Source organism: Vitis vinifera, chromosome 15 (assembly GCF_030704535.1).
Source record: "Vitis vinifera cultivar Pinot Noir 40024 chromosome 15, ASM3070453v1".
In the NCBI taxonomy this organism is placed as follows: Eukaryota; Viridiplantae; Streptophyta; class Magnoliopsida; order Vitales; family Vitaceae; genus Vitis; species Vitis vinifera.
In genome coordinates, this window is record NC_081819.1 from 17,887,319 (window position 1) to 17,908,607 (window position 21,289).

The following is a 21,289-nucleotide window of genomic DNA, read 5'->3' on the forward strand; positions in this document are numbered from 1 at the left end:
AAACCGCTCTTCTCTTTCAAAGCCAACTGCACATGAAGACAAATAACGTTCGATGGATTTGAAAGATTTCAGATTTGCGGATTTCAAAGATCTTCAAATTCATTCAAATAGTCTATAAAAGGACTCCACTTCTCTTTATAAGGCATCAGAAGTTTTAGAGAGAATTCTAGTGAAAGAAAATAAATATTTCCCTACAAGAAAAAACCTTGTATTGAAAAAGCTCAAAGTTCTGTTGTAAAGCTTGCTTCAAATATTGTAAGTTTTATTTTGTTCAAAGTTCTTGTAAATTTTTATATTTTGAATTAAATTTTAGATTTCAAATTCAACTGTGTATTAAGTTTTTATTATGCATCAAAAGAACCTCTTTGAAAGTCTATGTTCTTTCTAGAAGCTCAGTTAAAGTTATTTAGGTTTTAAGTGAAACCATTGTGATTCCTTTATATTTAATTGGAAGATTTCTTCAAAGTTCTTATTGATTTTCAGATTGAAGTGTTATTATTTTTGTTCATTTTAATAACAAATTTTTAAATAATTTCCTTATTTTATACTTTATCCATTTTTTCAAAAAGTAAAAATTCAAATAGTATAAAAAAAATATTGGTATAAAGCATGTCTCTATTAAGGTTTGTTTGATAATTGTTTCTAATAACAATTTTCTATTATTCAAAATAAAAAAAATTAGGAAAAAACATTTTATAATAAAAAATTATTTTTTATTTTATGTTTTTAAGAATAGAAAATAAAATATTTTTAAAGAATATTTTTTAATTGTTTTTACTTATTTTCTAAAAACTGTTTTAAAAAATAATTATGCAAATATGTAGAATAATTAAAAATAAAATATTATATATAAAATTTATTTTTAAAAATATTAAAAATAAGTTTAAAATATTTTAGATTTTCAAATAGATTTTTTTTTTAAAAATATTATTTTTCATAATAGATTTTAAAAACTGTTACCAAACATAATCTAATTATTTGAATTTTCGAAGCATCAAAATTTAATCATTTTATTAATAAATTTTGAAATTGCGAGCAATGAGACATAAATAAATAATAAAAGCAAATTTCTTTATGTTTGGTTCCCGGAAAGTGCAAAGGAAAGAAAAAAAATGCTAAGGAAAATGATTTTCTCATGTTTGGTTGTCATATGAAAAATATCAAAGAAAATCAAATATAATTAAAACTAATTAAAAACTTATGTATTTTTAAATTATTTAATCTTTATATTGATGAGTTAAAATAAATAAAATGAGTTTGAAGTAACAAAAAAAATAATTTATTAAATTTTAATCTATTTTTTTATTTTCCTTCACCTTTTCTTTCTTTCTACTTTTCCTTTCTTTCTACTTTTCCTTTGTATTTTCTTTTCCTCGCATTTTCCCTCAAATTTTTCGAACCAAACATAACCTAAAAAATTGATTATTCTTGAGCTATATATTATGTTATAACTTATATATAAAAAATATTTTATCTCAAAATTAAGTTAATTATTATTTTTGGACTGGGGATTTGAGTAGGGAGTGGAGTGAGACGCTGGCATCCCTAACTTCCCTTCAATGGCGATTGAAGATGAAAACCCTAACCCTAGCCCTGTGACTCCAATAGTGCCAAGAGCTAGGGACGGAGGTTCCATTGTCTCAGACACTGGCTCTTCTCAGCCTCATAATCCGGCTCAAGATGACGTCACTGCATCGGCTACGAAGCCTCAGAGTTCCAAAGACTTTATCATCTCCGTCGCCACGAAAATCTCTTCTCAGCCTCTGCAGAACTTCGATCCTGAAGTCTGGGGCGTTCTCACTGCGATCTCCAATTGCGCCCGAAAACGCCGCCAGGTGCCAACCTCCACCTGTTATGACCTCAGTTCTCTTGAATTCTGGCTGTGTTTGGTTCGATGACATGGTCACGTTTGGAAAGCTGGAATAGAGTTAATGTGTTTGGGTTGGTTTTTAGAATGGGGATGAGAATAAAAAATTTGTTAGTATGAAACCAAATCCTACTCTCATTAGGATTTTATTTTATTTTATCTTAATTATTAAATTACTCTCTTCTTCATGGTGTTGTGATTCACCTCCAGTTCCATTCTATTCCCATTCCTTTTCCCTCACACCAAACACAGTGGAAAGTGGCAGAAACGTGTACCAAGGATATTTTGAAAAGGTTTCTTTCTTAGAAGCTCAAAATGTTGTTGTTGAGTGTGTGTGTGTTTTTAAAATAATTTTCGGAATGTAGGTGTTTTACGGTTGAAGAAATTTTCAGATGCTATGAATTTTGGAAACGAGAATGGTTGTTTTCCGCTGTGCACGAGCCTGTGATTTTGAATATTTGGGAAAAAAGTTTTTTTTTTTTCTTATATCTTAAATTTTTATGTTTACGGGGACGGCTGTTTCTGGGGAATTGTTCAGAAAACAAATTTTGAGAACCACACACATCATTAATTTGTTTTATGTTCTTTTTTATTTTTTGAAAATGGAAGATATTTTTCAGAATGTGAATGGAAGCCTTAGTTTAATAGCTTGTGCATAATGGAGGAATGAGACTTTGTTCAAATAGTGAAATAGATGTTTCTGGGTTATGTACTTTCAAGAACCATACACAATGAACAATGCAACTGTGTAGTTTGATGTAAAAACTGCTTGCTGTAGGGCTTTATTGTTCTTACTAGACATGGGTGGTGCTAACCTGTAATCTATTTATCATTAGCTCATGGAAGTTATATACTGCAGAGGATTTAAACCAAGGGAGTGGTGGATGAGTGGCAAAGTCTAAATTCTTTGAAATTATTTTTTTTATCCCATCGAGAGAAAACTATTTTGCCTTTGACATTTTAAATGCAAGTAAGTACCATAGGCATCATGGGTGAATATAGAATCTCATAATAAACTAGTTGGGAGATAGTAAAGCTATGACCAACAACAAGATCTTTATTACCAGAAAGGTGGTTCCTTACCTTGTTGTCTTTGCCTTTTTTCATTGGTTTAGTGACTTGCTTATTTCAGAGAAATTGGTGGTAATCCAGTAGTGGGAGTGGTGAATAATTTTGTCTGATTTGAAATGTATATTGTTTCTTTACTTTGTTAAGTGAGATGGGAGAAGGAACATGGATATTTTGGGAAGATTGTTCTTATATTGTGACTGCTATCATTTTAATTATTATTATTAGTATTATTATCATCTTATTGTTATTGGTATTACATATTTATATGTAATATTAATAGTATTAAGTTACATTTGATTAGTTAGGACTTGGTTGAATAAGAGGGTTAGCCTGTCTAACCTTTACATCAAAGGTGCATCATCCTAAGAGAATTGAATTTCCATGTTATATTTCAGCTTTAAGATTCATCATCTGCTAGTCCGATTGCACCCTGATTGCTTAAAATAATAGTTTTGACTTCATGGAGCTTTAGTTGAGTTTATGCTTTTCTGGTTTCAGATCTATGTTAAAGAAGTTAACTGCTGAATTAGCCTGTAGTTCAGTGCCTGCCTACTCTGAAATACAGTGTTGAAGCACTTATTAATTTTGTTTTTATGTATGATTATGGGTCTTCCTGATGAAAAAATTATAAAACAGGGTATAAATGTGCTCTTGACCGCTAATGAGCACTGCATTGGACGTTTGGCAGAGGACACACGTTTCCAGATTGAATCAGCTGCAGTTAGTGCAAATCATTGCAAAATTTATAGGAAGATGGTTGCTTATGAAGACGAGGATCATCCCTCTGCATTTTTGAAAGATACTAGGTTGAATATTGTTTATGGAGTTTTTCTGTTGTGTTAATTTGTGTAAATGACTGGATTGCACCATTTGCAGCACAAATGGGACATATCTCAACTGGGAGAAGTTGAAGAAGAATAGCCCTGAATCTATGCTACATCATGGAGATATTATATCATTTGCTGCTCCTCCTGATCATGGTAACACTGATGCTTTGCTTTTGCATTATTCCATGACTACTTGTTCTCACTAAGAATCACCACCACCACAGCATCACCTGCAGCAGTAGCAGCATCACCACATTATCATCATGGATATGGTGATGCTTTGCATTTGAAGCTCTGTGCGTTATCTGCTTGTCATGTTATGGTAATGTTTTTCTTTTATAGCTGCATGCTTTATCCCGTCACCCCTAGAACCACCTCTCCACCACCATCATGGTAACGCTGATGCTTGGCACCTCCTCATCATGGTAATAATGATGCTTTAAGTTTGAAGCTGCAGGCATTATCTCCTCATCTTAGTAATAGTGATGCTTTGCATTTGAAGCTGCATGCGTTATCCCCTCCCTAGTTTGTTCCCCCTTACAACCACCTTCCTACCACCATCACAGTCCATGCTTTGCTTTTGAAGCTGCATGCTCTATCCCTTCCCTAGTTATTTTCCCCCTTAGAACCACCCCAGTTTTTTCCTTCTCTCGTTTTGTCCTCTCAACCAAGCATGGGAAAGGAATTGGTTTCTTTTTTTTTTTAAAAAAAAAAAATCTCTTCATCCATTCTTTTGTTTATGCTGCCTTCTCCATTAACCTAATGAAGCCTTCATTTTTCTGTTGCTTTTTCCATTGCATGTATTTCTTATTCAAAAATTTATTTATATTTTACTGTATGTCTTCATTCATTCTCTCATACTATTGATGGAGAGAACCTGGTGGATCAGTTATGTTTATCAATTTCTTTTATAACTAATTGTTGTTGGAATTTTTTAGGAGGCCTCTGTACTGAACTTGTTTTAATTTTATCTGTTTCATAGGTTGTTTAAGCAAAGTATAATTATAGGAAGGATCAACGAGGTCATCAGTTTTCTCATTTTCCTATTATTCATAAAAAGAAAAAGAATGAATTGGTTCACTAATTTGCTATGATTATTGCGTTCAAGTATTTTTCTAAAGTTTTTTATTCCTATAATGTGTTGTTTTAGAATCCATCATCTTAGTTAAAATATAAGACAACTTCAAATTGTGTTATTAACCTTTTTCATGTGTTGCATGGTTGCAGAGATTGCATTTACATTTGTATATCGAGATGTTCTTAAGTCCTCTCCCTTGAATGTGGCAGTTCCAAAAAGAAAAGCAGGTATCTTTATAGGAAAGAAATCATATTTCTTCTCTTTAATGGTTTGGATTGTATTCTTTGCCATTTTAAGGTGCCTTTAGTTGTCCATTAATTAACTATAAACTTGAAAACTGCGTTTATGTTCGGGAATTTTTTACTTCTTGTGATGTGTATTCTTTGTGTGTCCACTTAAGGTGCCTTTTAACCGTCTGTTAATTATGAACTGGGAAACTGCATCTACATTCTGGATTTTTTACTCCTTGCAATATGTATCGTTTACGTGTTCTGATCTAAAAAATGACTTGACCTTTTAGGTGAAGCAATTAACAGATGAGGATAAAACATATTTTGGATTCTATTACTTTGAGATCCAACTTACAATGTTTGCTTTTGAATGTGAGTGTGACGTTAGTTGCTTTGAGGTTTAGATTTGTCTATTATTGATAAATTGTCGTTTGTTTGTTTGTTTGTTTTGGTGTGTGTGTTTTCTATGGTAGAGGAGCTTCGTATTGAAAACAAGAGAATAAAAGGTATTGGCATCGGTGCTCCTGAAGGACCTATTTCTCTTGATGATTTTAGAAGCCTTCAGCGGTCAAACACGGTATCTTAATTTTGATTATTAAACTTCTGAGGTTGATCATATGGAGTCTTCTATTAAAGTGCACTCAATTTTATTTTGCACAATTCTTATATCTCAAATGTTTGCATACACGCAGGAATTGAGGAAGCAGTTAGAAAACCAAGTCCTTACCATTGATACATTGCAAAATGAGAACCGCGCTGCTATTGAGCGTCATGAAAATGTGTGTTCTGCTGGTGCATCATAGCTCTCTCCTTCCCCACTCATTTGTGATAGGATTTTTATTTTTATCTTTATTTTCCTGGTTGAACTTCATCTTAGTTTGCTTCACAAGTCATTCAGGCACATTTTTGTTTACACGTAATCCTTGATTGGTGATGGCAAGAATTTCAAAATTTTTGGTCTTTTAGAGCACATGATAGTGATCTGCATCCTGTTTCTATGAAGTGGAACTGCATCCTCATAATGGACATTATGATGATATAGATCAATCTTTGTTGTACTATTTTATTTATTAATTTCTTGATCAGAAACAAGTACTGTTCTTTTCTTGTGTGATAATGATTTATTTTCATAATGGCTGTTCTGAAACTTTTGACATAGGATCTTGATAAGTCAATGAAATTTTGGTGCTTGTATGATAATAAATTTTGTGTTTTCCATGTTGTTTGCATGCTTTATGTGCTAATGCTGATACCATGTACTACCCAAGGACTCTTTCCTAAATGGTTATATTGAAGAGGGAACTAAACAGGACACAAGATAGAAAATGAAAATGAAAGGTGTAAAAAAATAACTTTAAGAGGAACTTGGTAATAGTTTAGGCTTTATGAACATTTAATTTCAACTGAATAAAAGATGTGTCAAAAACTCAATGTAGCTCAATTATCCACATTGGCATTTATGGACCTTGTGATTGGGTAGAGTATGTTCAAGGCTGATAAGGTTGCTAGAATTATACTTTTCTTTTGTTATGCAGAAAAACTTCACTAGATATGCTTGATTAAGGCTTTCCCCTTTACCTCACAAAAGTCAAAGCAATTGAGCAAGATATCAATGATCAATTGCTGGAAAATGGTTAATAATTTAACCTCTATTGTAATAGTACATGATGCTCCTCCCAAGACCTACCTTAGATCATTTCCCTATTCTTCTGGATTATGGTGGGCTGAGAAGGGGCAAATCTCCATTTACGTATGAGAAAATGTGGCTCAAAGGGGAGGGCTTCTATGACTGGGTTAGGAAGTGGTGCCAAAGTTATGTTTTCATGGATTCCTACAACTTTGTGTTGGTTAGTAAATCAAAAGCTCTGAAAGAGGACCTGAAGAAATGGAATAATAGGTCTTTGGCAATGTTTCAGTTTGAAAAAAGGTGGCACTGAAACAAATAAATATTTCTATGTCAATTGGGACATTCCTTTTTGTAGTTATGGAAAACATGGGTTTTGGCCAAAAATAGTTGACATGGATGAGATCTTGCATTTCTTTTGTGTGCTTCTCTGTTTTGGTTAATGGGATGCTGGTAGGCTTCTTTTGAGGTTCTAGAGAGTTAAAACAAGAGGAGCCCCTATCCCCTATCATCCCCTTGTCTATTTTTGGGTGGTCATGGAAGCTTTTAGTTTGCCTAGTCTCAGGGGCAACTTAAAGGAGGAGGAGGAAGTGGGTATACAAGTCTCTCATCTCCTCTTGGCAGTTGAAACTCTCAACTTTTGTGGAGAAAATGGCTAGCTAGTCCAATTAAGGTGGGTGCTTCTTTGTTTTGAAATGATCTCCAGATTGAAAGTTGTTTTGCAAAAAAAAAAAAAATGCGCTTATTCCAGTGGGAGAGGCTGATATTGAGAGGTGGGCGGTCTGCCCACATCTTATCTAGGCTTGCCCTTGGGAGCTCGTTTCTAATCTCAATGTGGTGGAGGAGTGTTTCTAAAGGAGAATGACCTTTCGGATGAAAACAGTATCTGTCCAAAGGTGGAAGGCTCACCCCTATTAAGAGCACCCTTTCCAGCCTATTAATCTAGCATATGTCTGGCTTTTCCTTCTGAAACAGGGAAGAATTGGTTGCAGAAAATTCCAAGAGACTTCCTTTGGGGGGAAAGCCTTTTGGCAAAAAGATGCATCTTGTGAAGTGGGGCATTGTTCCTAATGGCAAGAATCTAGGAAGGCTTGGTATAAGAAGGCTGGAAACTCTTAACAAAGCCCTTCATGGTAAGTGGCTGTCAAGGTTTGAGGTGGAGGACAATTGTTTATTCAAAGTAGGTTATTGTTGGCAAGTTTGGGGAGAGTGATGATGGTTAGAGTTCCAAAAAGGTTGGAGAGCCTTTTGGAGTAGGGTTTTGCCACTTTGGAAGGCCATTTAGGAGAGGGTGGAATGATTTCTGGCTTAGGACTAGTATCTCTGTTGGTAACCGGATTAAAATCAAGTTCTGGTTCTATAGGTGTAGCGATGAGTCCGTGCTAAAGTTCAACCAAAGTTGGAATTAGTTCCTCATCTAAGTAATCACTTTCTAATAATAATGCTAGGGTAGGGGATTTTTGGAACCATTGTTCTCATAATTGCTTTCATGATTGAGAATTGGAGGAGGTAAACAGGTTCCATGAATTCATTCAGTTATTGATTGTTTGAGGTTCTGTGGAGGATAGATTGGTGTGGAAGGGAACGAAGGGTGGGTGCTTTCTGTTAAGCCTTATCATTCTTCCATCTGTGTTGATATCTCTGCTAAGTTTCTAGCTAATGTGATTTGGAATATTGGAGCCCTGTTGTGGCCCTGTGGGTGCACTTTTTGCTAGGGAAGCTGCTTGAGAGAAGATTTTAACCATTGATCAGCTGATGAAGAGGGGATGGCAGCTGGCTAATAGATGTTATTGGTATAGGAGCAAGGAGGAGTCAGCTTGCCACATCCTTATTCATTGTGTGAAAGCCCATGTGCTTTGGGCCCTTGTGTTGGCTTTATTTTGTTATCAGTAGGTTTTTCAGAAGACCAGTGGGGAGCTTCTTTTAGCTTGGCAGGGTTCAAGAGTTCAAAAAAGTCGAAGAATGTAGGTCATGGAGGTTATGCTTGGATTAACCTTAACTTAGGATTGATTAAACATTTAATAGATGGGACTTGGATTGGTAAATCCCAACCCAGTCTAATGTTGTCTCCTCTTTAACTATTCCGTTGTGTTTAGGAATTTTATACAACCATCAGCCCATGTATTGTGTTCCTTCTCCCCAATTGTCTCCCCTTTAACTACTCTCTCTCTCTCTCTCTAAGACACATGTAGGTGCTCACACACATGCAACCATAGTCACCGAAGGCATACAAGTCTCATGAAGCCTAGGCCCAGGGGGTGTGCCCAAGAGAAGTAAGGAACAACCTAATTCATGGGCAATTTTATAAAATATTGCATATCTGAACATACATGCATTTATCTTAAATTTGATAATAGGATTCCGAATTCCAATCCAAGCAACAAAAAGATCTTGGCATTATAGCATTGAAGGTTTCAAACCTTTATAAAAAGCATCAAACAAAAACAAGACAATTATATAAAATCTAAAGTGCGAATATGGTCATATATCACCAAAGTAAGATCCAAAATTTGAATTCCAATTCAGTGTATCATGTTCATTTTTTCCTTATAAAAAAAAATAAAAAATTATGTTCATTTTTTCAGGATTGACTAGAATTAGAAGCGAAGCAATATTATTTCAGAAGCAGCAGCAAAAGAGATACTTGTAGGGTGGGTTGGGGTTTTTTATTGAAGATTCAGGAACAATAAGAACACTGTATTGTAGTGTTCTTAAAAACATAATGCAAAATGAGTTTGTTTTGCTTTGTTCAGTTAAAGGAGGGGCAATTACGATAAGGTTAGAAGACTCATGCCTTTAATTTTTTTGGTAGACAAACAAGGCATGTATTAAGAAACGCCAAAAAGAGGGTGCCCACTCTACGTATACGGGCAGTATACATAGAAAAAGCCAAAGCAAGCACCAAATAAAACAAAACTTAAAAAGTGCTAATCTAGCCACAATAAAGAGCATGTAAAAAGTTCAAAACAGAGGGATTCTCCATAACCAAGGACTCCATGGGACCATTCTAAAAGCGACTGAAAGAAGAGATCCTTCAAATTTTGATCTGACAACTCTTCATCTTTGAATGTCCTTCGGTTGCGCTCTCTCCAAATGCACCAAAATAGGCAAATCGGAGCCGATTGCCAAACTGCTCTTCTCTTCTTCCCTAGCCCCTTAAGTTTCCATTATAGGAGAAGATTTCTCATTGAAGTCGGGAACACCCAAGTCAGACCGAAGATTGCTAACAAGAAGGTCCAAAGCTCTCTTGTCTTATTACAATGAATCAAAATGTGAGCAGCTGATTCATCACTAGCTTTACAAAGGCTACATATGTTAACCGTAGACCATCCCCTCCTCATTAACGTGTCTATCGGTTAAGATCTTCCCCCAAATAGCTTCCCAAGCAAAAAAATGAGATCTAAGAGGAGCATCGGATCCCCAAATCTCTTTAGCTGGGAATATTAAATTCTAAGCCATTAGAGAATTATAAAATGACTTGACACTGAATTTTCCCCTCCTATCCTCCTTCCATATTAAAGTGTCCTAAGACTCATGCCTTTAATGTGCCTTTGTTTCCTGGCCAAGGTGCATGCCTTGCATCTAAGGCAGCGCTTGAATGAAGGTGCCTCACCCAAGACAAACCAGGGTGCTAGATCTGAGCATTGCAGCTCGTTGCACCACCTTGCACCTACGTGTGCTTAAATGCACCTTTAACAACTATATTTTTATGCATGTGCACAACATTGCTTGCATGTGCATACACAACCTACCTTCCTCTGACAGCTGACCCTAACTATCCTATTGTTTGTCTCTGAATGAATGGGATGGATGATGCTACTACTTTGTTTATTTTTTTTTTATAGCTTTGAAAATAAAAATAATTATGTCCAGGGTTGAAACTCTGAACTCTAATTGCAGGAGAAGAGAAGACATACAAGATGGTATGTCTTCCCAAATTTGATTGCTTAATTTCATTGAAGTTTTGTTTACTAGCCTATCAAAAGCAAACCAAAACACTATCCTGCTTGAAATTTTAAAACATTTTGATTTTGTACAAAATTGAAAACATGTAAAATTGTCCTGCATCGCCATTTCTTTAATTTTATTTCTGATCACTTGTTCCTTGTTTTACCATTTATCAGTATTGTTTCTATTCTAATGCTGCAAACAATCTTATAATTCTGAGTTTGGTTTATACTTGTCCTATTACTCAACTTAGCAAAACCTTATCTCAGCTCATGTTCTAATGTATTTAATTCTGCAGGAAATGAAGGAGCTGAAAGAATTGGTGTCCAAACCATATGTTGATCAATTGCAAGAGCTGCACCACCTTTTGGAGGTTAAACAGAAGGAATTGGTAGAGGTCAATAGAATATTGGCCGAACAAAAACATGCTATGAGTGACCTTAATGAAAGACTTAGTGCATCTATGCAGTCATGTGCTGAAGCAAATGAAATAATGACCAGGTAATCCTTTTTCTTTTTGGTTATTACTACAGAATGAGAAGATTTTCTTCTCTTCCATTTAGTTCTGTGCAACTAGTTGCCTTCTGGTTTTCATTGCATTTGCTCTTGTTGTATAGCTTGTGTTGTACATGATAAATGATCAATACAAGATGGCATTCTGAATGGATATTCTCATCAATTCTATAACTCTTAATATGTTTCCCAAAGTTGTGCTTATAGAAATGTGAAGGTAATTCTTAGTGCGGTGTTTTTAGACTTAAGGCGGTAATTCACATTAAGAAATTGGTTGTGGATTTTAGTGTTATCACATACTGCATCACAACAATACTTATTTTTTTACTTACCAGGGAGATTAGCAACTGTATTGGCAGTATTTTGTTAAGTTAAAGATATTTATTTCTATGGTTACTTGAGCTTTTTTTATTTATTATCTTTTTCCTACCCTTTAGGAAGATCTTTCCCCCAGGAATTCTATAATACTAGTTCATTTCTCACTAAATGATAACAATGCTTTGCCTGCTGTGGTTTAGTTATGCTCCATTGATGAGCTTATTTTAAGTCCTAGAGGAGAATAATGCTTTTGGCTGGGTGATACTCCACCTACAAGTTTTTTTTTTCCAAGTAATGTGTGAGCCATGTCTTTTGTTTTTAGTCAGAAGGCATCTATATCTAAACTCGAGGCACGATTAGATGAAGAGCAAGATCAGAGAATGGAAGAACGAGAAAAGGCTACAGCTGATCTAAAAGCGGCAATACATAGAGCTCAGTCAGAGGCTCAAGAGGAAATAAAACGACTGTCTGAAGTGGCCTTAAGACGAGAAAGAGAGCTGCAAGAAGTAATTAATAGACTTCAGGTCTGAGAGCTCTCTGATTTTTCTATTATTATGTATTCTCATTGTGTAGTTTTATCTTAAAATAATAGAAGATTGAAGTCTTTGTCATTTGCATTCTCAGGAGTCGGAGAAAGAAAGGTGTTTACTGGTAGAAACTTTGAGATCTAAACTGGTAAACATCATCATCCCACCCGTATCTTCTGAATCAATTAAAGAATTTTCATATATCAACCAAATCATTAGGGATTTGTGTTTCCTTTCAACTCTGTCTGCAACAGGAAGACACTAGACAAAAGTTGGTTATTTCTGACAATAAAGTTCGCCAGCTAGAAACCCAAGTTTGTGAAGAGCAACTAGCCTCTGCAGATGGAAGAAAAGTATGCACGTCTGCTAGTGTCCACTTAGGTTTCAATAAACTTAATAATCTATTGCTATCTTCCATTGTCTTGCATACCTATATACAAATAGAAGCTAACATTCATTGTTCTACTGTGTATGTTGGAGCAGAGAGCAGAAGAACTCCAGCATGAGATGACGAGATTGAGGAAGGAGCTTGAGAGTGAAAAGGTAGAGATGACAAATTTCCACTAAGCTTCCTTGGTGTCATTTTTTATTCAATTTGAAAGCCTTCATAGCCACATCCTGCTATATTTTGCCCTCCAGATTCTCACACCTTAAAATGTTCATGATCCTGTCACTCTGACATCCACGAGTCAGATTCGTCTATTATCAATTTTTGTAGGTTATGCATGCAAAATTCAAAGGCATGGAGAATTGAATATAAAGATTTTAACTAATTGCTAATTCAATTTCCTTGAAAGCAATGCCCTTTTTATCTCCCTCTCCTGTCTGTGCACATGCATGTGTGGTTGGCTGATATATAAATTTCATGGAAGGTGATTAGTACAACTTGTCATAAAATGTCATTGATCTATTACAGTGTAGCATGTTATTGGCTTTAAAATTTGGTGAAGACAAGTTTGATACTACACCTGCCATGAATTAAGAAGTGTGGAAGTGTTTCAATTTCGTTTTAGACAATAATATGGTGTTTATCCTTGCAGATGATGAATCTTTTTGTTAGGTTATCATGATTTTCGTAACTGCTGTTTACTCATTCCAGTGGGATTGCTTATTACATTTAAAATCAGTTTAGCACTGTGTTTTGAGTTTGGAAATGATCTATAAGAGCACCTGAGTACAAAGTTCCTTTGATTTTAAGCTGAGGTTTTCCCTTGCTGTTGGATAGCAGGCAGCACGAGAAGAAGCATGGGCTAAGGTTTCTATGCTGGAACTTGAGATAAATGCTGCAATGCGGGATCTTGATTTTGAGAGGCGGAGGTTAAAAGGTGCTAGGGAAAGAATTATGCTTCGGTACGAACATATAAGCCATAGATATAATTTATGATATTTGATACCTGTTACTGAAAATGCATCATACTGACCATTTAGCATCCACATATTTACAATTACAGTGTGCGCCAATTGTTTTTTTTTTATTCTGCTTCCTTTTTTCTTATACTTAATGTTGATTATTTTTGTTCATTTTTTTCCTTCTTTAGCATTGTTCGATCAATTTGTTCTGTCCTGCTTAATTACTGAATTGTGCATGTGTTATGTGAAAGGACGCACCATAGGCTTGGATGAATAGAGAAGAACCTATCTTAATTCATTAATTATGAATTATGGAATTCTTGCCTTTGACATATATTCCTTTATTGCTAAAAAAAAATCCTGTATTATTTTGTGTAATTGTATGTGAAAACATACATTTCTCTTTAGTTATATTTCCCTCAACCTCTTTTTTCTTGTCTTTTCCTTCGTTTTTTATAATCAAAATGTTTATTGCCAAATTTCATTGTTAACTTCTTCCTGAGTTTTTGACACTTTAAAGTTGACTCCTGAATTTTGGCATATTTCTGGTGCCAAATGGTTTTCCAATTCTTGGATTCTATTATGATGCATGCATGGGGTGGAATTAGCAGAAGCTCCTTATCTCAGAGGTGGAATTAGTTAAGGTCATATTGAGAAATTTGGATTCACTTTGGGGAAAAATTGAACAAGATTTCAAATAGCAGCTATATTATGGACCATATTGGATCTCAGTTGCAGGAAACTTCTAACCCAGGTGTTAGTTCTGTTCCTGATTGTGGTTCCTGCAGAAGCTATTGGGACTTGAAATCATTTACAAAAACCTTGATTCTATTATATAGAACCTCAATTCACCTTCTGAAAATGAAAGAACCCAAATATTTCCTTCTGTGAAATACTTTCTAGTATAGGAATAGAAACAAATGCATTTTGGCTATGCTGGTAGCCAGTTTTCAATTACGTGATTAAAAAAATAGGTGATCAATGGTGGAGAGTTGTTCATCAACATGATTGTTAGGCTGCCCTATCATTGGAGACAAAAGGGTTGCAACACAAGCTTTGACAGTGTTGCTGGCCATGACCATAAAGTCCGGGCCTAAATCAGGCCCTTCAATCATTTTGAACCTGTTGAAGCATTAGTAGGGCTTAAAATGAACCTAGATAAAAGTGAATTGGTTCCAATTTAAGGGGTTACAGATGTAGAAGATTTGGCAATGGGGTTGGGTTGCAAGGTGGAGGGAATTCCATCTTCTTACCTAGTTTTGCCTCTGGGAGCCCTTTTCAGATTGGCAGCAATTTGGGACACAGTGGAAGAGAGGTTTTCTAGAAGGCTATTGATGTGGAAAAGATAATATATTTCTGAAGGGTGAGGCTTATGTTGATTAGAAGACTTTGTTGAGCTTGTCAACCTATTACATGTCTTTGTTTGTAATCCCTAGAAAGGTTAGATTGAGGTTAGAGACGATTCAAAAGCCTTATTTGGTTAGTTGGTCAATTGTTTTCTCGGATAAGAAAAAGAAGGGGGGGTTGGTTTGGGCATTAGAAGTCTCTCTTTTGAATTGGGCCCTCCTTGGTAAGCGGAACTGGAGATATGTTTCTGATGGGGAAGGTTTTTGGAAGCAAATTATGGAGGAGAAGTATAGGAAGGAAGGAGCAGGTTGGCACCCTTGTGAAGTTAGAGATGCTTATGGTTGGTGTTTGGAAAGCTATTAGGAAGGGGTGAAAGGCTGACCCTCTTTGCATATTTTGGACAATTTGGTGGGAACAAAATCAAAGAGTTTTTGAAAATCAGAAATGGACTGATCAAAAGATAAAACATTCTTTTTTTTTTTTTTTAAAAAAAAAAATTTTAGCTTGGGTTAGCATGTACATAAGTGAATGCTCAATGCTTTTGTTTGATTTCGTAGATCGGGTGGGTCTTGTTGAGAGTTAAGGTGGTTTTTTTGTGTCCTCTCTCTTTTGAGGCCTTCCCTTAAGTGCTCCTTGTACATCCTATGTATTTTTGTGTACTTTTTCCTATTATTAATTTATACATACCTATCTTTACCTACATATATATATATATATATATAAAATTATGTTCCAAAAGTACATGGTCTTGGGTTTTGTAGTAACCAATCATTTGAAAAGGCTGGAGCATCATACTCATATGAAGATAGGTTCAAGTGAGACGTATGTTGCCTTGAAGCAATGGGATTTTTAACCCACCACCTTAGCATAAACTTCCCTCAATACAATGGACCCTATTATTATAATGTGGAATTCAGATTCTGTTCTTTTCAAGGAGAAAAAAAATTTTAGAGGGACAATTTTTCTCCTCTAGAGATGAGAATACCCCAAGTTATAAGGTTGTTCCCGAAAGATAAATATGAGACATATCTCAAAATCTGCATGGGAGGCCACTATTAGCTAACAAACTGATGAAATGTTTCCTAAGAAGTTACTGTTCTTTTGGATTTAAAAATAAGTTGTTTTGAATGATGGAGCTTCAGCTGACCAGCAATCCATGGGAAGCTGCTGGACTCTAATATGGTTTGGGGTAGTTTATGGGCTAAAAATTAATTTAGAAAAAAGCAAGCCAATCCCAATAGGAGGGGCATTGAATGTGGAGGAGCTAGTTTTGGTGTTGGGCTGTAGGGTGGGGGCACTTCCCACAACGTATTTGGGATTGATTTTAGGTGCCTCTTTTAAATCAACCTTAGTGTGGGATGGGGAAGAAAGATTCCAAAGAAGATTTGCCGGATGGAAAAGACAATACACCCTGATTAAATTAGCTTGTCAAGCAACTCAAGCCTATCAATTTACTACACATCCTTAATCATTCCAAGAACAGTGATTTTGATACCCGAGAAGATACAAAGAGACTTTTTTTGGGGGGGAGGGGGGATCGTCAGAAAACAAACCCCATCTTGTTTAATTGGTCAATTGTTTGCATGGAGAAGAAAAGTGGAGGTCCTGGTATTAGGAATCTAGCTATGCTCAATAAGGTCTTGATCGACAAATGGAATTGGAGATTCGCAATGTGGATAAGAAAAGTGGAGGTCTTGGTATCAAGAACTCAATAAGGTCCTGATTGGCAAATGGAATTGGAGGTTCACAATAAAAAGGGAAGCTCTATAGGAATGGGTTATAATAGGGAAATTTGGGGAGAAGCATGGGGATGGAGATCTTGTGATGTAAGGGATAATCATGGAGTGGGCCTATGGAAGGCAATTAGACAAGGATGGGATGTTGTCAAAAGCTTGTTTCATAGTGGAGATGGAAGGATAAGTGGTGTGATAAGTCAACTTTGAGAGATTCCTTTTCCTCTCTTTTTGCTATAGCCACTGCAAAGGCCTCTTAGGTAGTGGCTGTGTGGGGGCAGTAAGGGGAAAGGGGATGCTAGAACCCCTGTTTTGTAAGACAGTTACATGACTGGGAACTTGAAAGAATGGAGGAATTTCTCTTAAGGTAATAAACAAAGTGGAAAGTAGGAATGATGGGGATAGGGTAGTTTGGTTGAAAACGAAAAGTGGTATGTTTTCAATAAATCTCTGTACACCTTTTTGATGCTGAGGAGAGATTACCACTTTTCGAAGGATATAACTTAAACCTTAGGTGCTACCAAAATTGGGATTCTTTACATGGGAAACAACTTGGGATGGGATCATCACCATAGATCAGCTGAAAAAGTGGGGTTGGACCATGGTGAACAAATGTTCCTTCTGTAAAGATGAGGAAGAATTGACAAGCCACCTTTTTGTTCATTGTACCAGAACAAGAATCTTGTGGCAGCTAGTCTTCTCTTTGTTCCAGATAGAATGGTTAATGCCAACTTCAGTTAAAGGGACCCTCTTAAGTTGACATGGATCATTTGTCGGGAAAAGAAGAAAGAAAGCATGGAGGGTTGTCCCTTCATGCATTGTTTGGATCTTTTGAGGATGTGGAAGAGACAGATCAAATGCGAAAATAGTCCTTTTTACATCTATTTCTGGATTGGGTGAGGTTGGGCTTAATTGAAACAACAATATCCATGGTAGACCTAGTCAATTGGATGGGTGCTGTGTAAGGGGAGGGGTTATTGTTTTTTGTATATTGCTTTCTTTGTTTTGTTCTTGCCTTTTGGCACCCTTGTATACAATTCATTTACTCTGGTGTGCCGTTTTTCATAGGTGATGTTAGCATATCTTTTTAACTTGCTTATCAAAAAATCAATGGGAAGCTGCTATTGGCTAAAAGTAGAACCAGCCTATTGAGTTTTATGGAATGCAAGAGATGTGCCATTTGGATAATCAAGGTTCAATGTCAATATAATTTCATACTTCTAGAATCTTCTTGTGCTTTTGTGAATCTGTGAGATTCAAATTTTGGCATCTCAAAATGAAACCAGCAGCAAGTCTTTGAACAAAAATTTTGATACAGTAAAGAATTTAAAGATCTCTAATCAAATTTGACCGAAGAGTGAAATTTATGCCAATACTAGATTAATATTTGAGTGCAACTTGTACAGTTATGAGGTATTGTATTTCGATTTAGCTCTTCATATGCATTCTACTGAGCCTGTATATGTCTCATCTGATTTCATAGATGGAAAAAATCTCACAAAGGCATTATCCCTGGGAAGTCTATATATGAGAGGAACTGGCTATCCTTGAACCATTAATTTTAGTATAGCTTGAGGTTTGAGTATTGTGGACAAGCAGTTAAGCAACAATTGTCATTTATCATGGTGAATTTGTAAGATGGAATGATCGCTATTTGATTTGAAGTAGCAAAATGGCCTTGGGAGTTGGTGGAAGGAAGTTGGTTTAAATACTCTCTGTTCTTGAGCCAGCTGCTTTCAGATATGCAATGGGTTTTTAAAAATATAATCTATGAGTTGATGCTATGAGTGGACGCTGCCAGCTTTCTGTTTCACATGAATATGTAGGTAGATAATCAGGATAAATATTCTATTCTTGGTTGTCAATTTTTCACTGCACCAAGGCATCTTAAGAGTGCTATAACTAAACCAATTGTGCTTACATAGTGTAAAAGGTGCTGTTTTTTTTTTTTTTTGAGGCTAATCGGTTTAGTGTTATACATATATTATCTCACATGAGTTTGGAAGCTTAATTTTTTTTTTCCTGATTTATAGATGTATTTTAAGTAGTCCCTATGTGCAATGGTTTACTGAAATGCAGTTTATATGCAGGGAAACACAACTGCGGGCATTTTATTCCACAACTGAGGAGATTTCAAATCTGTTTGCAAAGCAGCAGGAACAGCTGAAGGCAATGCAGAGGACCCTGGAAGATGAGGATAATTATGAGAACACATCGGTTGATATCGACCTTAATCCAACAAATGGATTCATAAATGGAACTGTCATCAGAGAAAAAGAAGCAATAGGGTTTAGGAGCAGTAGTGCTGCTAAGACAGGCTCTGCTACTTCAGCCCAGAGGTTTGGCAGAAATTTAGCTGAAACTTCCAGCAATGAAGCCAGTGTTACTGAGAAGCATGACTGCGACATCAGAACCCAAGAAAACACGCAAGAGGCAGAATTCACAAGTGCTGATTGTCTTGTAAAGGGTGGATTCGGTTCTGACATTGATGGTGTTGGCACAGCACCTGCTTTGGAAGGGGACCCCATCGAAACTGAGAGAGTTATGGAAACTGAAAGCCCTGGCATCAATGGTGAAAAGAACATTGATTTAAATAAGTGCATTGATCTAGCTGGGGACACAATGCAGATTGACGATGAAGCCCATATACGTGAAACTGAAGAGCCAGGTCGAATCAATCGTGGGGAGGGTTCTCATCACTCCCAATCAAATAGCGGATTTGAGAATTTGAAATCTATGGAAGATACAGAAGCTGGAGGAACAATCAGAACCGCAGACCTCTTGGCTTCAGAAGTTGCTGGTAGCTGGGCGTGCAGCACAGCACCTTCTGTCCATGGAGAGAATGAATCTCCAAAAAGTAGAGACCATGATCAAAATCATCCTGTGGCCCTACATGATGCCAATGGTCAAGTAGCTGAGAGTCAAACTAACCCATCTTCTGAGGTTGCTGCTAACAGATTGAGTCGTGAACCGCAAGCACTAAGTGAGATGATTGGAATCGTTGCTCCTGATTTGAAGGAGCAGTTTGGTGGTGCTGGGGATGATGATTATGACGGTGGGAGGGAAAAGGGGGGTTGTACTTCCAACTCAGATACTGAGAATTGCACTGACAGCAGCGATGATGATTATGTAAGAGTCCATGCTAAAGATGGATCAATTTCAGATGCAGAAACTGAAGGTGGTGATCAAGCTGATGAAGATGAAAACCGCAACGAGGCAATGGAGGAAGATGATGAAGCTACTCAAGAAGGTTCTTTGGGATAAGCTGACATGTAAATGAATGTGCAGAGGGTTCATTGTTTGGCCTTCTAGGAGGATTAGGTTGTACATGCGCGATGTAGTTGAATATTATTTCCTTTTCCTTTTTGGCTCAGTACCTCTCTCCTTGTATTTAAGTTATGAGTGTGTACTGGGCTGTTCTTAATCTACTCTATCAGAAAATTAGAAATGTTGGAATGAAATCTGAAACAGGAGAGCACGTTCTTAAGGTTATGTTTGGTTCTCATAAAATATCAAGTAAAGAAAAGAAATGCAAAAAAAAAAAATGATTTTTTTATGTTTGATTGTTCTATAAAAAATATTAAAGAAAATAAAATATAATTAAAATTAGTTAAAATTTTATATATTTTTAAATTATTTAATTTTTATATTAATGAGTTAAAATAAATTTAAAATAGTATGTACAAATAATTTATTGATTTTTAATTTTTTTTTTTCCTCTATTTTTCATTGTATTTTTTTCTCAAATTTTTTGGGAACCAAATATTTGAGCTTAGTGTCATTCTCATATACCTTGATCACGTATATTTATACTATTATCCAACAATTTAAATTTTAAAATTTGGTAGGTGCTAATTTGATACCCTAGAATTTCCGAAAGTGTGAGCTTTGATTAAAAGATATGCTTGTTTTGTTTGTATGGTTTAAATTATCATTCTAAAATTATTATTTTTAAATATGATTTATATTATTTGAAGAATTAAGTGAATAGGGAATACCCATAAATTGATTTTTCATTTTTGTGAAAGATATTCTGAAATAAATTTCACGTGACAAATAGAATGGCAGCTGACATCCACGTGACAAACGCATGAGGAAAAGGTGAAAGTTAATAACGAATCATAAAAACAACGAAAAGTCTCGAGTGCCAGCCAATATATGAGCTGTTTTCTTTCCCTTTCTTTCTTTCTTATTTTTGTTTTTAATTGTCAACCAAGTCGGTTTGAATTTATCCCCACATTTCTATTGCTTCTTGGACTTCACTCTTGTCTTGCCTTTCTTTATTCCAATTTCCAAGTTTCCAATTATATATGAAAAGCTAGAAGTGATTGTGACCCTATTTAGTAAATATTTTTTAAAATAATTTTCTCTCATTCCAAATTAAAAAAAAAATGAAAACACATCTGTCAATAAAAAAACGATTTTCTATTCTTAAAAATAAAAAATTTAGTGTTTTTAGATAATATATTTTAATTGTTTTCAATTATTTTTGGACGAATATTTTAAAAAATACTTATACAAATATAAAAAATAATTAAAAATAAGTTTCCAAATAAATAGTTGTTCATTCCATTCCTCTCATTAGACCATCTATAACATTCATAGCTATAGCTGATTATTTCCTAATAATTATTATATCTCACAAGTCATATTAATTTGTTGATCGATAGTATCTTGACTCTTAACTACCAATGCATTGTAAATATTAAGTATCTTGTCAAGAGAAAAAATTATAATTAAGACTAAACCAATTATGTGGGTTTTTAAGTGATAGTAACAAATAACAATTATCGTGACAATTACATTTATTATCAAAAGAACTAAGAGTGAACACAGGAGTTCCAGTAAATAAATTA

At 35.4% G+C, this 21,289-nt stretch overlaps 1 protein-coding gene across 4 annotated transcripts; it reads left to right on the forward strand.

Annotated features, from left to right (window-relative positions):
- Nucleotides 1-1,485: 1,485 nt before the first annotated feature.
- On the forward strand, nucleotides 1,486-19,925 carry LOC100260735 (uncharacterized). 4 transcript variants are annotated; one of them, XM_002273743.5, is made up of 13 exons: nucleotides 1,486-1,835; nucleotides 3,575-3,744; nucleotides 3,815-3,918; nucleotides 4,993-5,070; nucleotides 5,547-5,650; nucleotides 5,766-5,852; nucleotides 10,944-11,146; nucleotides 11,799-12,000; nucleotides 12,101-12,151; nucleotides 12,258-12,356; nucleotides 12,487-12,546; nucleotides 13,229-13,353; nucleotides 18,524-19,925. In XM_002273743.5, exons 1-13 carry the CDS (start codon nucleotides 1,560-1,562, stop codon nucleotides 19,695-19,697), a joined length of 2,733 nt encoding a protein of 910 aa, XP_002273779.2. In that variant the 5' UTR covers nucleotides 1,486-1,559; the 3' UTR covers nucleotides 19,698-19,925. The 4 variants fall into 4 exon arrangements, with proteins under 4 accessions (XP_002273779.2, XP_010661649.1, XP_019081295.1 ...); XM_010663347.3 differs by having other exon boundaries at nucleotides 1,492-1,835; nucleotides 13,232-13,353; XM_019225750.2 differs by lacking the exon at nucleotides 12,258-12,356 and having other exon boundaries at nucleotides 1,492-1,835.
- Nucleotides 19,926-21,289: the final 1,364 nt, after the last annotated feature.

What these genes read in the sequence shown, in the direction of transcription:
- LOC100260735 (XM_002273743.5), top strand. Translation starts at nt 1,560, where the DNA reads ATGGCGATTGAAGATGAAAACCCTAACCCTAGCCCTGTGACTCCAATA. An exon ending in CTATTGAGCGTCATGAAAAT is followed by an intron (nt 5,853 to 10,943) that starts GTGTGTTCTGCT and finishes TTAATTCTGCAG; the next exon opens with GAAATGAAGGAGCTGAAAGA. An exon ending in GCAAATGAAATAATGACCAG is followed by an intron (nt 11,147 to 11,798) that starts GTAATCCTTTTT and finishes TTTTGTTTTTAG; the next exon opens with TCAGAAGGCATCTATATCTA.